General features: G+C 48.0%; 2 protein-coding genes across 2 annotated transcripts; both read right to left on the bottom strand.

Annotated features, from left to right (window-relative positions):
- Nucleotides 1–8101: 8101 nt before the first annotated feature.
- On the bottom strand, nucleotides 8102–8791 carry LOC138367117 (uncharacterized). The gene has a single exon (XM_069328521.1). It carries the CDS (start codon nucleotides 8789–8791, stop codon nucleotides 8102–8104), a length of 690 nt encoding a protein of 229 aa, XP_069184622.1.
- A 400-nt stretch (nucleotides 8792–9191) lies between these two features.
- Nucleotides 9192–12911, bottom strand: LOC123748164 (uncharacterized). The gene is made up of 3 exons (XM_045730355.2): nucleotides 12903–12911; nucleotides 10108–10642; nucleotides 9192–9889 (listed from the first exon to the last, which is right to left on the bottom strand). The coding sequence occupies exons 1-3, from the start codon at nucleotides 12909–12911 to the stop codon at nucleotides 9192–9194; spliced, it is 1242 nt and encodes a 413-aa protein (XP_045586311.2).
- Nucleotides 12912–16332: the final 3421 nt, after the last annotated feature.

The raw sequence follows: 16332 nt of genomic DNA, 5'->3' as shown, positions 1-16332 counted from the left end.
GTGGTAGAACCCGGAATTGTCGTACCCGGGGCTGACTGGTGGAGAAGACTAGCCACTGGGGTGTTGTGGTAAGGAGAGTGATCAGCGGTATCACACGAGGCTCCTGCCTAGGGCTCGCAACCCTAGTATCGGTCGTGGAGTGGCCTACGCAGCAGAGCTGATTGGAACCTGCCAGCTACAGGCTGGATTTGTGGTTGAAGGCCTCCACGACGGTGCACCCAGTGGGACTGTGATTTGGCTGGCCTGTGGCCAGGGTAGACTCGCCTAGGGAATCTAAGGATTCATCGTGAGGCCACAAGGAGAGAACCAGGGCTACTCGTCTTGAGCACCGAGGAACATTCCGCATCTTCAGAGGAAGACGATTCTGCACATTGAATATTTATACCCCCCGTGTGTCAGTATATATATTTATTTATTGGTGGTGGTAATTATATATTTAAGTTTAGTGCCTTTGTCTCCCTTCCTCTTTAATTTACTTGCGTTACGGAACACACCCCTTGAAAGCCACTACTAACTTGGGGCCGGATACCCAATCTCTAATAACGTCAGAGAAAGAACCCAGTTGCGACCCAATAGGGCCGTAACAGGTAGTCTCTGTGGTCTTGTGGTAGTCACTGTAGAACTGTGGTAGTCGCTGTGGTAGTCACAGTACCACATCGGCATGTGGTACTGTGGTAGTCACTGTGGTACTGTGGTAGTCAATGTGGTAGTCGCTGTGGTCCTGTGGTAGTGGCTCTGGTACTGTGGTAGTTGCTGTGGTAGTCACTGTGGAACTCTGGTAGTCACCGTAGTACTGTGGTAGTCACTGTGGTACTGTGGAAGTCGCTGTGGTAATGTGGTAGTCACTGTGGTACTGTGGTAGTCTCTGTTGTAGTCGCTGTTGTACTGTGGTAGTCGCTGTGGTACTGTGGTAGTCACTGTGATAGTCGCTGTGGTACTGTGGCAGTCACTGTGGTAGTCGCTGTGGTCCTGTGGTAGTGGCTCTGGTACTGTGGTAGTTGCTGTGGTAGTCACTGTGGAACTCTGGTAGTCACTGTGGTACTGTGGTAGTCGCTGTGGTACTATGGTAGTTGCTGTTGTACTGTGGTAGTTGCTGTGGTACTGTGGTAGTCACTGTGGTACTGTGTTAGTCACTGTGGTACTGTGGTAGTCACTGTGGTACTGTGGTAATTACTGTGGTACTATGGTAATCACTGTGGAACTGTGGTAGTCACTGTGGTACTCTGGTACTGTGACAGTCTTGTGGTACGGTGGTATTCATTGTGGTACTGTGGTAGACACTGTGGTATTCACTATTTTAATGTGGTAGTCACTGTAGAACTGTGGTAGTCGCTGTGGTAGTCACAGTACCACATCGGCATGTGGTACTGTGGTAGTCACTGTGGTACTGTGGTAGTCAATGTGGTAGTCGCTGTGGTCCTGTGGTAGTGGCTCTGGTACTGTGGTAGTTGCTGTGGTAGTCACTGTGGAACTCTGGTAGTCACCGTAGTACTGTGGTAGTCACGTGTGGTACTGTGGAAGTCGCTGTAGTACTGTCGTAGTCACTGTGGTACCGTTTAGTCGCTGGGGTACTGTGGTAGTAGCTGTGGTCCTGTGGTAGTCACTCTGGTACTGTGGTAGTCACTTTGGTTGTCGCTGTGGTCCTGTGGTACTGTGGGAGCCACTGTGGTAGTCGCTGTGGTAGTCGCTGTCGTACTGTGGTAGTCGCCGTGGTACTGTGGTAGTCACTGTGGTAGTCGCTGTGGTACTGTGGTAGTTACTGTAGTAGTCGCTGTGGTACTGTGGTAGTCGATGTGGACATGTGGTTGTATCTGTTGTACTGTGGTAGTCATTGTGGTAGTCGCTGTGGCCCTGTGGTAGTCGCTGTGGGTCTTGAGGTAGTCCCTGTGGTACTGTGGTAGTCACTGTGGTACTGTGGTAGTCACTGTGGGGCTGTGGTAGTCATTGTGGTAGTCGCTGTGGCCCTGTGGTAGTCGCTGTGGTCTTGAGTAGTCCCTGTGGTAATGAGGTAGTCACTGTGGTACTGTGGTAGTCGCTGTGGTACTGTTGTAGTCACTGTGGTAGTCGCTGTGGTCCTGTGGTTGTCACTCTGGTATTGTGATAGTCACTTAGTAGTCGCTGTGGTCCTGTGGTAGTCACTGTGGTTCTGTGGTACTCACTGTGGTGCTGTGGTAGTCGCTGTAGTAGTCACTGTGGTACTGTGGTAGTCGCTGTTGTCCTGTGGTAGTCATTGTGGTACTGTGATAGTCACTGTGGTACTGTGGTAGTCGCTGTGGTACTGTTTTAGTCGCTGTGGTACTGTGGTAGTCACTGTGGTACTGTGGTAGTCGCTGTGGTACTGTTGTAGTCACTGTGGTAGTCGCTGTGGTCCTATGGTAGTCACTCTGGTATTGTGATAGTCACTTTAGTAGTCGCTGTGGTATTCTGGGAGTCACTGTGGTAGTCGCTGTGGTTGTCGCTGTAGTACTGTGGTAGTCGCTGTGGTACTGTCGTAGTCACTGTGGTACTGTGGTAGTCACTGTCGTACAGGGATAGTCACTGTGGTACTGTGGTATTCACTGTGGTACTGTGGTGTTCACTGTGGAACTGTGGTAGTTACTGTGGTACTGTGGTACTGTCGTAGTCACTGAGGTAGTCACCACAGTACCACACTTTGGTACTGTGGTAGTCACCGTGATACTGTGGTAGTCACTGTGGTACTGTGGTAGTCTCTGTGCTACTGTGGTAGTCACTGTGGTGGTCACTGTGGTACTGTGGTAGTCACTGTACTCACTTATTTGTACTCACCTGTTTGTGCTTGTGGGGGTTGAGCTTTGGCTCTTTGGTCCCGCCTCTCAACTGTCAATACACTTTTGTACAGATTCCTGAGCCTACTGGGCTCTATCATATCTACATTTAAAACTGTGTATGGAGTCAGCCTCCACCACATTCACTGCCTAATGCATTCCATCCGTTAACTACTCTGACACTGAAAAGTTCCTTCTAACGTCTCTGTGGCTCATGTGGGTACTCAGTTTCCACCTGTGTCTCCTTGTTCGCGTCCCACCCGTGTTGAATAGTTTATCCTTGTTAACCCGATCGATTCCTCTGAGGATTTGTAGGTTGTGATCATGTCTCCCCTTACTCTTCTGTCTTCCAGTGTCGTAAGGTGCATTTCCCGCAGCCTTTCCTCGTAAATCATGCCTCTTAGTTCTGGGACTTGTCTAGTGGCATACCTTGGACTTTTTCCAGCTTCGTCTTGTGCTTGACAAGGTACGGGCTCCATTCTGGGGCCCGCATACTCCAGGATTGGTCTTACATATGTGGTGTACAAGATTCTGAATGATTCCTTACACAGGTTCCTGAACGCTGTTCTGATGTTAGCCAGCCTCGCATATGCCGCAGACGTTATTCTTTTTATGTGGGCTTCAGAGGAACAGGTTTGGTGTGATATCAACTCCTAGATCTTCTCTCTGTCTGTTTCATAAAGTACTTCATCTCCTATTCTGTATCCTGTGTCTGGCCTAATGTTTCCACTGCCTAGTTTCATTACTTTGCATTTACTCGGGTTGAACTTCAACAGCCATTTGTTGGACCATTCACTCAGTCTGTCTGGGTCATTTAATAAGACTCCTACTATCGTCCTCAGTTTCAATCCTCTTCATAATTTTTGCATCATCGGCAAACATTAAGAGAACTGTGGTAGTGACTGTGGTACTGTTGTAGTCACTGTGGTAGTCGCTGTGGTAGTCCACTGTGGTAATGTGGTAGTCGCTGTGGTACTGGGGTAGTCACTGTGGTACTGTGGTATTCACTGTGGTACTGTGGTAGTTACCGTGGCACTGTGGTAGTCACTGTTGTACTGTCGTAGTCACTGTGGTAGTCACTGTGGTACTGTGGTAGTCACTGTGCTACTGTGGTAGTCACTGTGGTACTGTCGTAGTCACTGTGGTACTGTGGTAGTCACTGTGGTTCTGTGGTAGTCGCTTTGGTACTGTGGTAGTCACTGTTGTATTGTGGTAGTCACTGTGGTACTGTGGTACTGTGGTAGTCGCGTTAATTCTGTGTTAGTCACTGTGGTACTGTGGTAGTTGCTGTGGTACTGTGGTAGTCACTGTGGTACTGTGGTAGTCACTGTGGTACTGTGGTAGTCACTGTGGTACTGTGGTACTGTGGTAGTCGCGTTAATTCTGTGGTAGTCACTGTGGTACTGTGGTAGTCGCGTTAATTCTGTGGTAGTCACTGTGGTACTGTGGTAGTTGCTGTGGTACTGTGGTAGTCGCTGTGGTAGTCACTGTGGTATGTGGTAGTCGCTGTGGTACTGGGGTAGTCACTGTGGTACTGTGGTATTCACTGTGGTACTGTGGTAGTTACTGTGGCACTGTGGTAGTCACTGTGGTACTGTCGTAGTCACTGAGGTACTGTGGTAGTCACTGTGCTACTGTGGTAGTTTCTGTGGTACTGTGGTAGTCACTGTGGTACTGTGGTAGTCACTGTGGTTCTGTGGTAGTCGCTGTGGTACTGTGGTAGTCACTGTGGTACTGTGGTAGTCACTGTGGTACTGTGGTAGTCGCTGTGGTCCTGTGGTAGTTGTTGTGGTACTGTGGTAGTCACTGTGGTACTGTGGTAGTCACTGTGGTAGTCGATGTGGACCTGTGGTAGTCGCTGTGGTCCTGTGGTAGTCATTGTGGTACTGTGGTAGTCGCTGTGTTACTGTGGTAGTAGATGTGGTACTGTGGTAGTCGCTGTGGTACTGTGGTAGTCGCTGTGTTACTGTGGTAGTCGCTGTGGTACTGTGGTTGTCGCTGTGGAACTTTGATAGTCGCTGTTGTACTGTGGTAGTCGCTCTGGTACTGTGGTAGTCACTGTGGTACTGTGGTAGTCGCTGTGGTACTGTGGTAGTCGCTCTGGTACTTTGGTAGTCACTGTGGTACTGTGGTAGTCGCTGTGGTACTGTGGTAGTCGGTGTAGTACTGTGGTACTCGCGTTGGTTCTGTGGTAGTCACTGTGGTACTGTGGTAGTCGCTGAGGCACTCTGGTAGTCACTGTGGTACTGTAGTAGTCAATGTGGTACTGTGGTAGTCACTGTGGTACTGGGGTAGGCACTGTGGTACTCTGGTATTCACTATGTTAGTTACTGTGGTACTGTGGTTGTCACTGTGGTACTGTCGTAGTCACTGTGGTAGTCACCACAGTGCCACACTGTGGTACTGTGGTAGTCACTGTGATTCTGTGGTAGTCACTGTGGTACTGTGGTAGTCGCTCTGGTACTGTGGTAGTCACTGTTGTACGATGGTAGTCGCTGTGGTCCTGTTGTAGTCACTGTGGTACTGTGGTAGTCACTGTGGTACTGTGGTAGTCACTGTGGTACTGTGGTAGTGACTGTGGTACTGTGGTAGTCACTTTGGTACTGTGGTAGTCACTGTGGTAGTCACTATGGTACTGTGGTAGTCACTGTGGTACTGGGGTAGTCACTGTGGTACTGTGGTAGTCACTGTGGTACTGTGGTACTGTGGTTCTGTTGTAGTCGGTGTAGTACCGTGGTAGTCGCGTTAATTCTGTGGTTGTCACTATGGTGACAACCAGAGCCGGTCGGCCGAGCGGACAGCACGCTGGACTTGTGATCCTGTGGTCCCGGGGTCGATCCCGGGCGCCAGCGAGAAACAATGGGCAGAGTTTCTTTCACCCTATGCCCCTGTTACCTAGCAGTAAAATAGGTACCTGGGTGTTAGTCAGCTGTCACGGGCTGCTTCCTGGGGGTGGAGGCCTGGTCGAGGACCGGGCCGCGGGGACACTAAAGCCCCTCAAGATCTTGAGGTTATCTCAAGATAACCTCAAGATGGTACTGTGGTAGTCGCTGTGGTACTGTGGTTGTCGCTTTGGTACTGTGGTAGTCTCTGTGATACTGTGGTAGTCACTATGGTACTGTGGTATTCACTATTGTACTGTGGTAGTCACTATGGTACTGTGGTAGTCACTGTGGTACTGTGGTAGTCACTGTGGTACTCTTATAATCACTGTGGTACTGTGGTTATCACTGTGGTACTGTGGTAGTCACTGTGGTACTCTTATAATCACTGTGGTACTGTGGTAGTCACTGTAGTATATAATAATCCAAAGAAGTATTTTATAATAATAATAATAATAATAATAATAATAATAATAATAATAATAATAATAATAATAATAATAATAATAATAATAATAATTCACACAGGAATCACATTAACGTGATTCATCAAATAAACAAATCCCCAAGGGCCTTGATGAGGGCTCGAACCCATGCGCTGAGTGTTCCCAGACACGCTCTAGTCAAGGTAGTCGTAATCCAGGTTGCAATTCCTATAGCACGTTGTGGTACAGTTGACTAGAGCACATCTGGAAACATCCAGGGCATAGGTTCGAACCCTCATCAAGGTCCTTGAGGATTTGGTAAAATAGTAGTAGTAGTAGTAGGCATCCATCAGTCTCAGCAGACCGTGGAGTTGTGCTCTGGTTGTCGGCCTGGAGTGGCCTCTCCACGGCGCAAAGCCAGGGTAGGTTGATACGGAGGAGAAGCTGTTACCCAGGCAGCAGTTCCCTCCTCTCCACGGCGCCTAAAGTCTCCAATGGAAAGGCAAACACCAATACGATTGGTTCCAGCGCCGTCGCAGGCACTGTGAGCTCCGGAGTTAACCTCGAAATTGGTGAAAAAGGGCCCAGGAACCCCCAAACCCGGAGATCGCCGTGGTCAGGGCCGGAGACGAACCACCCCAGCAAGGGCCCCAGCCTCCTGAAGCAGCGCCTGGGCCACACCAGCCCCAGGAGGTGGGCGGCCCGGTCCCGCCCCTACGGGTTCCTGACAGAGACAGCCCCCTTTCACCCGAGGCCGGCCTCCTTCAAGACCAAGCAGGAGGAAGAGTAATAATTATTAAATACAACAATTATTATAATAATTATTATAATATTATTATAATTATTATTATAATAATTATTATAATAATTATTATAATAATAATATAACTAGTTAATAATTATCACGCCTCCTTCTACTTGGTAATAATAATAATATTAATAATAAAAATAATAATAATAATAATAATAATAATAATAATAATAATAATAATAATAATAATAATAATAATAATAATTTATTTACAAGTAGGTACAATAGGTTTGTGCAATTATCTAATATTGTTATTTTAACATTCCTGCGCAGCCACTACGCACACAGCGTTGCTGGCAAATTCAGTATTAATTTTAAAACAAAATTACTGATACAGTCTTCATGTTATTTACATTAACCGTTCCCTCAGGCAAGGAGTAAGAGTACAGACACAGGGCTTAAGCCGCCACTAGGATGTGTCACATTTTAATTCCAACCAAGTTGGAACACTTGGGAGGAATGCAATGATAAAATATGTCATGGAAATAATAGCACAGTTAAGACATGTTCAAAAATAGTTTCATGTCTTTCCTCGGAACGAAACTAACTCAAAGGACGAGCTACTGACTAGCTTGATTCTCTGTGTTGCATCTTATAGCAGTCTACGACACCTTACTAACTCTGCGACACCGTGTAGCATTGTGTTGCACCTTATAGCACTCTGCGACACCTTGTAACATTCTGGGGACACCTTGTAGCACTCTAGGGCACTTTGTAGCACTCTGGGGTACCTTGTGGCACTATGTGGCACCTTGTAGCACTCTAGGGCACCTTGTAGCACTCTGAGGCCCTTGTAGCACTCTACGGCACCTTGTAGCACTCTGGGGCACCTTGTGACACTATGTGGCACCTTGTAGCACTCAAGGGCACCTAGTAGCACTCTGGGGCACCTTGTAGCACTCTGGGGCACCTTGTAACACTCTGGGGCACCTTGTGGCACTCTGGGACACCTTGTAGCATTCTGGGGCACCTTGTAGCACTCTGGGGCACCTTGTAGCACTCTGGGGCACCATGTAGCACTCTGGGGCACCTTGTAGCACTCTGGGGCACCTTGTGGCACTATGTGGCACCTTGTAGCACTCTGGGGCACTTTGTAACACTCTGGGGCCTTTGTAGTACTCTAGGGCACCTTGTAGCGCTTTGGGGCCCTTGTAGCACTCTAGGGCACTTTGTAGCACTCTGGGGCACCTTGTGGCACTATGTGGCACCTTGTAGCACTCTAGGGCACCTTGTAGCACTCTGGGGCCCTTGTAGCACTCTAGGGCACCTTGTAGCACTCTGGGGCACCTTGTAGCACTCTGGGGCACCTTGTAGCACTCTGGCGCACCTTGTGGCACTATGTGGCACCTTGTAGCACTCTAGGGCACTTTGTAACACTCTGCGGCCTTTGTAGCACTCTAGGGCACCTTGTAGCGCTTTGGGGCCCTTGTAGCATTCTAGGGCACTTTGTAGCACTCTGGGGCACCTAGTAGCACTCTGGGGCACCTTGTAGCACTCTGGGGCACCTTGTAGCACTCTGGGGCACCTTGTAGTACTCTGGGGCACCTTGTAGCACTCTGGGGCACCTTGCAGCACTCTGGGGCACCTTGTAGCACTCTGGGGCACCTTGTAGCACTCTGGGGCACCTTGTAGCACTCTGGGGCACCTTGTAGCACTCTGGGGCACCTTGTAGCACTCTGGGGCACCTTGTAGCACTCTGGGGCACCTTGTAGCACTCTGGGGCACCTTGTAGCACTCTGGGGCACCTTGTGGCACTCTGGGACACTTTGTAGCACTCTGGGGCACCTTGTAGCACTCTGGGGCACCATGTAGCACTCTGGGGCACCTTGCAGCACTCTGGGACACATTGTGGCACTCTGGGGCACCTTGTACCACTCTGGGGCACATTGTAGCACTATGTGGTACCTTGTGCCACTCTGTGGCACATTGTAGCACTATGTGATACCTTGTGGCACTATGTGGCACATTGTAGCACTATGTGGCACTTTGTAGCACTATGTGGTACCTTGTGCCACTCTGTGGCACATTGTAGCACTATGTGATACCTTGTGGCACTATGTGGCACATTGTAGCACTATTTGGTACCTTGTGTTACCATGTAGCACCTTGTAGCACTATGTGGCACCTTGCAGAAGTCGGTGGCACCTTGTGACACTCTGTAAAACCTTCTGGCACCCTGGTTCCTTGTGTGGCACTCTGTGGCTTCTTGTAACACTCTGTGGCACCTCGTAACTCTCTGTGGCACCTTGTCCACCACCTCTTGCTTCACAATCTGGGATCTTCGTCCCTATATCCTCACCTCGACCAAAGAATCGCTGCAACTACTTCCTTTTCTCGGCAGCCGGATAATATGGCGGAGAGTGGCTCTGGCACTATGTGGGGGAGAGTGGGGCGGTGCCTCGGTGGCTCTGGCACTATGTGGGGGAGAGTGGGGCGGTGCCTCGGTGGCTCTGGCACTATGTGGGGGAGAGTGGGGCGGTGCCTCGGTGGCTCTGGCACTATGTGGGGGAGAGTGGGGCGGTGCCTCGGTGGCTCTGGCACTATGTGGGGGAGAGTGGGGCGGTGCCTCGGTGGCTCTGGCACTATGTGGAGGAGAGTGGGGCGGTGCCTCGGTGGCTCTAGCACTATGTGGGGGAGAGTGGGGCGGTGCCTCGGTGGCTCTGGCACTATGTGGGGGAGAGTGGGGCGGTGCCTCGGTGGCTCTGGCACTATGTGGAGGAGAGTGGGGCGGTGCCTCGGTGGCTCTGGCACTATGTGGGGAAGAGTGGGGCGGTGCCTCGGTGGCTCTGGCACTATGTGGGGGAGAGTGGGGCGGTGCCTCGGTGGCTCTGGCACTATGTGGGGGAGAGTGGGGCGGTGCCTCGGTGGCTCTGGCACTATGTGGGGGAGAGTGTGGCGGTGCCTCGGTGGCTCTGGCACTATGTGGTGGGTTACGCTCCAGGGATTGATTCCTTGTAACGGGGGAACCAGATCCGCTCTGCAATTCTGTGTAAGTGCAGACCGTGTTGCTCTTCTACCTACCTGACACCTAGGATGTCACTGGTAGCTAACACCTAAGATGTCTCTTGTAGCTAACACCTAAGATGTCACTGTTAGCTAACACCTAAGATGTCACTGTTAGCTAACACCTAAGTTGTCACTGGTAGCTAACACCTAAGATGTCACTGGTAGCTAACACCTATGATGTCACCGGTAGCTAACACCTAAGATGTTTGCAACAGTAGGCTGTGGAGAAATGTTTGCAACAGTTGGCTGTGGAGAAATGTTTGCAACAGTTGGCTGTGGAGAAATGTTTGCAACAGTTGGCTGTGGAGAAGTGTTTGCAACAGTTGGCTGTGGAGAAATGTTTGCAACAGTTGGCTGTGGAGAAATGTTTGCAACAGTTGGCTGTGGAGAAGTGTTTGCAACAGTTGGCTGTGGAGAAATATTTGCAACAGTGGGCTGTGGAGAAATGTTTGCAACAGTTGGCTGTGGAGAAATGTTTGCAACAGTTGGCTGTGGAGAAGTGTTTGCAACAGTTGGCTGTGGAGAAATGTTTGCAACAGTTGGCTGTGGAGAAATGTTTGCAACAGTGGGCTGTGGAGAAATGTTTGCAACAGTTGGCTGTGGAGAAATGTTTGCAACAGTAGGCTGTGGAGAAATGTTTGCAACAGTAGGCTGTGGAGAAATGTTTGCAACAGTGGGCGGTGGAGAAATGTTTGCAACAGTAGGCTGTGGAGAAATGTTTGCAACAGTGGGCTGTGGAGAAATGTTTGCAACAGTGGGCGGTGGAAAAATTCTACACAACTCTCTTCACTGAATGGTCCTTCAGAGCCTCATTTATGATGGTCAAGGTTATCACCAGCTATGGTTGAAGCCGGTGCCAAGCTACGTCCTGACTACGGTTCTTTACTAAATGACGTAAACACCATCTAAAGGCTCGCTAGGCTTCTTGCGTCTTCCCCCGACGTAGGCGAGCGCCTCTGGAGATTTCTGGAGAATATCCTAGTACGTTCTGCTGCATTGATGGACGGGGGAACACTGAGGTGTCCCACACCAGAGACGTCTTGCTGACATTCTCGGTGGTCACGTGACATCTGGGGCACCTGATGATTGGCCCCTGCATTCAACTTGACGCCAATCGCATCGTTTTTTCACATCCGGGCCCTATAGGCCTCTCGCGCGGGAAACTGCTCAAACGCCACGACCCCTATGTTGAAAATTTCACTTGGCAATTACCCTTTTCAATTCTTAAAACCGTGCAACCTGGGCATTCTTGTATGAATTAAAAGGATTTATGCATCTACACAATGATTCAATAGGCAGTGACGAACAGGAGTAAAATGACTCTTGAATCCGGGAAAGGAACTAAAGAAGGTGGGGACGCAAAAGCAGTGAATTTTAAAACTCGGTGTCGAGCTGGATCGTCAACATCTTCATCTAGAACATTCCACTTACGACTCTTCGAAAAGTTTTTTTCTGACATCTCTGTGATTCATCTATGTTCCTCGAGTCCAATTATGTTATCTCGTTCTACTGTTCCTTAATATGAACATTGTATCTATATCTACCTAGTCAATCCCCTTTGTATCTTTTACATGGTTATCATGTCTGGTCTATTCCTTCTTTCATCCAGTGCAGTGAGGTCTAGTTGTCCATGTCTTTCTTCACAGCTCAATCTCCAGAGCTCAGGAATTATTCGTGCTAAATATTATTGGACTTCCTTTAATTTTATTTTGTGCATTTTAGGCAGGGGTTCCATGCCAGGACAGCGTACACAGTAACAGGTCTCACAAAGGATACATACATGGCTCGGCAGGGATCTTTGTCCAAGTTGATGAAGGATAAAGGGACGTTTGCCAGTATTGTGTATGCTGCCCTCGTTATCCTGCTGATGTGTGCCAGATCTCCGGTTATGTCCACTCCTAAGTCTTTATTTTTCAGAAGTTGGAAGTGGCCTTTCCTTCAGCCTGTACTGTATATGAGGTCTCCATAGTCGATCTCCTCGATCTCCTATCACTTGCATTTGTAAGGGTTAAAGTCTATTAGCCATTTCTCAGACCATCTTTGGAGATTGTCTAAGTCATCCTGTAATATTATGCGGTTCTCCTCACTTTAGATTCGCTTCATTAGCGTAGCATCGTCAACAAACAGCTAACCTCCTCCATAAGACAGTTTACTTATTTTAGAATGAGCACTGACACCGAGCCTTGAGGTACTCCACTCGTTACCTTTTACCATTCTGATAGTTCTCCCTCTCACTGTGACTCCTTGGCTACTTCCTGATTGGTACTCCTTCGCTCACCTTAGGTCTTTTTCCGATACATCAGCCTGGTTACCGAGTTTGTATTGGGGTCGCTTGTGAAGAACATTGACTAAAGCTTTTTGGCAAGCCATGAAAATGCTGTCTGTCCAGTATGACATACCGTCCAGTATGTATCCAATATGACCTACACTGTGACCATTAAGTCTTATACAATGACCAATATTACCTATACAATGACCCATTTGATCTATACTATGACCAATATAACCTACACAATGACCAAGATGACCTTTATAATGAATAATATGACCTGCATTATGACCAATATAACCTATTTGATCTACATTCTGATCATTATGAGTTTCACAAAAAGTAATATGACCTACACAATGACCAATATGACCTTTACAATGACTAATATGACCCCGCACTATGACCAATATGACCTACACAATGACCAATATAACGTACAAAACGACCAAAATGAACTTTACAATGACCATTATGACCCACACAATTAAAAATGACCTACATAATGACCAATATGACCTTTATAACAAATAATATGACATGCATTATGACCAATATGACCTATTTGATCTACATTCTGATCAATATGTCTTACACAAAAACTAATATGACCTACACAATGACCAATATGACCTTTATAATGACCAATATGACCTTTACAATGACTAATATGACCTACACAAAAACCAATACAACGTACAAAACGACTAAAATTAACTTTACAATGACCATTATGACCCACACAATTAAAAATGACCTACATAATGACCAATATGGTCTACACAATGACCAATATGACCGACACAATGACCAATGTGACCTACACAATGACCAATACGACCTACACAATGACCAATATGACCTACACAATGATCAAACTGACCTACAAAGTGACCGATGACATGTACAATGACATGATCTACACAATGACCAATATGACCTATACAATGATCAAACTGACCTACAAAGTGACCGATGACATGTACAATGACATGATCTACACAATGATCAATATGACCTATATTTTGACTTACACAATGGCGAATATGTCATATTATAACCAATATGACCTCAATATGACCAAATATGACCTACATTTTTTCCAAGCGTGCTTTTCAAAAGACAAAGGCAACATAAATGGCAGGTGACTGTGCAGATAACACACAAAGGAACGTCCAAAACACTAGTTGAACATATCCTTCCAAATGACGTTTTTAATGACTAAAATTGCTGAAAGTGTACATTCCATTGCATGAGTGTTGTCATTATTGACTCATTATATTCCCTGCGTGGGGTACCGTCACGCACATCACAGTTGCAGCACTCATTTGCAACGAAATTTAAGTATAAAGGTGCGTTTCAATTTCCCCTCCTGAGTTGCAAGTAACTTTAAGTAACTCCGGTAACATTAACTTATGTCTCTAGCTTTACACAGGAACCAAAACCTCGCCTCTGCTCTTCTCTTACTAATACTGCAAGAGCTAATTATAGGTCAAATTATCGTGACATTAAAATGTTAAAACGTTGTTGATTTATATATTTTGAAGCATTTACAATGTCAGTGTATATGTATATTACCCACGAAAATATATTTCCCAAGGAGGAAGGGTTCGGTACACTCAATAATTACGGCACAGGTATAATCATGCAATTATTGCATTGAGTTATTATACTCCCTTTGATCTTGATATTCATCAAAGAAAACTCCCTCTACACTTTATTATTTACTTTCAAGTCTCTGAAGGCATAGTTGGGTCGTAATGGCAGTAATACGAGTCCTTGACGAGACGTTGTCTAGCACAGTGGTGCCATCTCTAGGCTTCCTCAGGATCACCTGGCAGCAGGGTCTGGGGGCTTATATGTTGTTCTCATGTACTCAGCCCTGGCTATTGCGCATTGTCGTGATTTGGTGTGCTTTGTTGTGGTCTGGTGCAGTCTGTATTGGCCTGGTGCAGCCTGTACTGGTCTGGTGCACTCTATTGCAGTCTGTAGTGATCTGGTGCACTCTGTAGTTGTCTGGTGCACTCTATAGTGATCTGGTGCAGTCTGTAGTGGTATGGTACACTCTGTTGTGGTCACGTGCTCTCTGTTGTGGTCTGGTGCGGTTTGTTGTGATCTCGTGTGGTGTGTTAAAGTCTGGTGTTTTTTTTTTTTTGGTCTGATGCACTCTATTGTGGTCTGGTGTACTTTGTAGTGGTATGGTGCAGTCTTTAGTGGTTTGGCGCACTCTATAGTGGTTTGGTGCTCTCTGTTGTGGTCTGGTGCAGTCTGTAGTGGTCTGGTGCACTCTATTGTGGTCTGTTGCAATCTGTAGTGGTCTGGTGCACTCTGTAGTAGTCTGCTGCCCTCTATAGTGGTATGGTGCTCTCTGTAGGGGTCTGGTGCTCTCTGTAGTGTTCTGGTGCACTCTGTAGTGGTCTGGTGCTCTCTGTAGTGGTCTGGTGCTCTCTGTAGTGGTCTGGTGCACTCTGTAGTGGTCTGGTGCAATCTGTAGTAGTCTGGTGCACTCTGTAGTGGTCTGGTGCACTCTGTAGTGGTCTGGTGCTCTCTGTAGTGGTCTGGTGCACTCTGTAGTGGTTTGATGCACTCTGTAGTGGTCTGGTGCACTCTGTAGTGGTCTGGTGCACTCTGTAGTAGTCTGGTGCACTCTGTAGTGGTCTGGTGCTCTCTGTAGTGATCTGGTGCTCTCTGTAGTGGTCTGGTGCACTCTGTAATGGTCTGGTGCATTCTGTAGTAGTCTGGTGCACTCTGTAGTGGTCTGGAAGCACTCGGTAGTGGTCTGGTGCTCTCTGTAGTGGTCTGGTGCACTCTGTAGTGGTCTGGTGCACTCGGTAGTAGTCTGGTGCACTCTGTAGTGGTCTCGTGCACTCTGTAGTGGTCTGGTGCACTCTGTAGTGGTCTGGTGCACGCTGTAGTGGTCTGGTGCACTCAGTAGTGGTCTGGTGCACTCTGTAGTGGTCTGGTGCACTCTGTAGTGGTCTGGTGCACTCTGTAGTGGTCTGGTGCTCTCTGTAGTGGTCTGGTGCACTCTGTAGTGGTTTGATGCACTCTGTAGTGGTCTGGTGCACTCTGTAGTGGTCTGGTGCACTCTGTAGTATTCTGGTGCACTCTGTAGTGGTCTGGTGCTCTCTGTAGTGATCTGGTGCCCTCTGTAGTGGTCTGGTGCACTCTGTAATGGTCTGGTGCACTCTGTAGTAGTCTGGTGCACTCTGTAGTGGTCTGGTGCTCTCTGTAGTGGTCTGGTGCTCTCTGTAGTGGTCTGATGCACTCTGTAGTGGTCCAGTGCACTCTGTTGTGGTCTGGTGCACAATGTAGTAGTTTGATGCACTCTGTAGCGGTCTGTTGCTCTCTGTAGTGGTCTGGTGCTCTCTGTAGTGGTCTGGTGCATTCTGTAGTGGTCTGTTGCACTCTGTAGTGGTCTGGTGCACTCTGTAGTAGTCTGGTGTACTCTACAGGGGCCTGATTCACTCTGTAGTTGTCTGGTGCACTCTGTTGTTGTCTGGTGCACTCTGTAGTTGTCTGGTACACTCTGCAGTGGTCTGGTACACACTGCTGTAGTCTGGTGCACTCTGATATATTTTTGTGCACTTTGTTGGGGTCTGGTGCACTCTTTAGGGGTCTGGTGCGCTCTATACTGGTCTGGTGCACTCTGTTGCGGTCTGGTGCACTCTGTTGTGGTCCGGTACTCTCTGTATTGATCTGGTACACCCTATTGTTGTCTGGTGCACTCTGTCATATTTTGGTGCACTTTGTTGTGGTCTGGTGCACTCTGTAGTGGTCTGGTGCACTCTGTAGGGGTCTGGTGCAGTCTGTTGGGGTTTGGTGCACTCTGTAGTGGTCTGGTGCACTCTGTTGTGGTCCGGTACTCTCTGTAGTGGTCCGGTACTCTCTGTATTGATCTGGTACACCCTATTGTTGTCTGGTGCACTCTGTTATATTTTTTGGCACTTTGTTGGGGTCTGGTGCACTCTTTAGGGGTCTGGTGCACTCTTTAGGGGTCTGGTGCACTCTATAGTGGTCTGGTGCACTCAGTTGTTGTCTTGTGCACTCTGTAGTGGTCTGATGTACTCTGCAGTGATCTGGTGCACTCTGTAGAGGTCAGGTGCAGTCTGTAGTGGTGTGGTGTACTCTGTAGGGTTCAGGTGCAGTCTGT

Source organism: Procambarus clarkii, chromosome 21 (genome assembly GCF_040958095.1).
Source record: "Procambarus clarkii isolate CNS0578487 chromosome 21, FALCON_Pclarkii_2.0, whole genome shotgun sequence".
Taxonomy (NCBI): Eukaryota; Metazoa; Arthropoda; class Malacostraca; order Decapoda; family Cambaridae; genus Procambarus; species Procambarus clarkii.
Note: the sequence above shows the minus strand (reverse complement) of the source record. Positions and strands in the feature narration are given on the sequence as shown.

Excerpts from the sequence above, each read along its gene's own strand:
- LOC138367117 (XM_069328521.1), bottom strand. The coding sequence starts at position 8,791 with ATGTGCCCCAGAGTGGTACAAGGTGCCCCAGAGTGCCACAATGTGTCC.
- LOC123748164 (XM_045730355.2), bottom strand. Across the intron at positions 9,890-10,107 it reads TACTGTTGCAAACATCTTAG|AATTGCAGAGCGGATCTGGT; the intron begins GTGTTAGCTACC and ends GCACTTACACAG.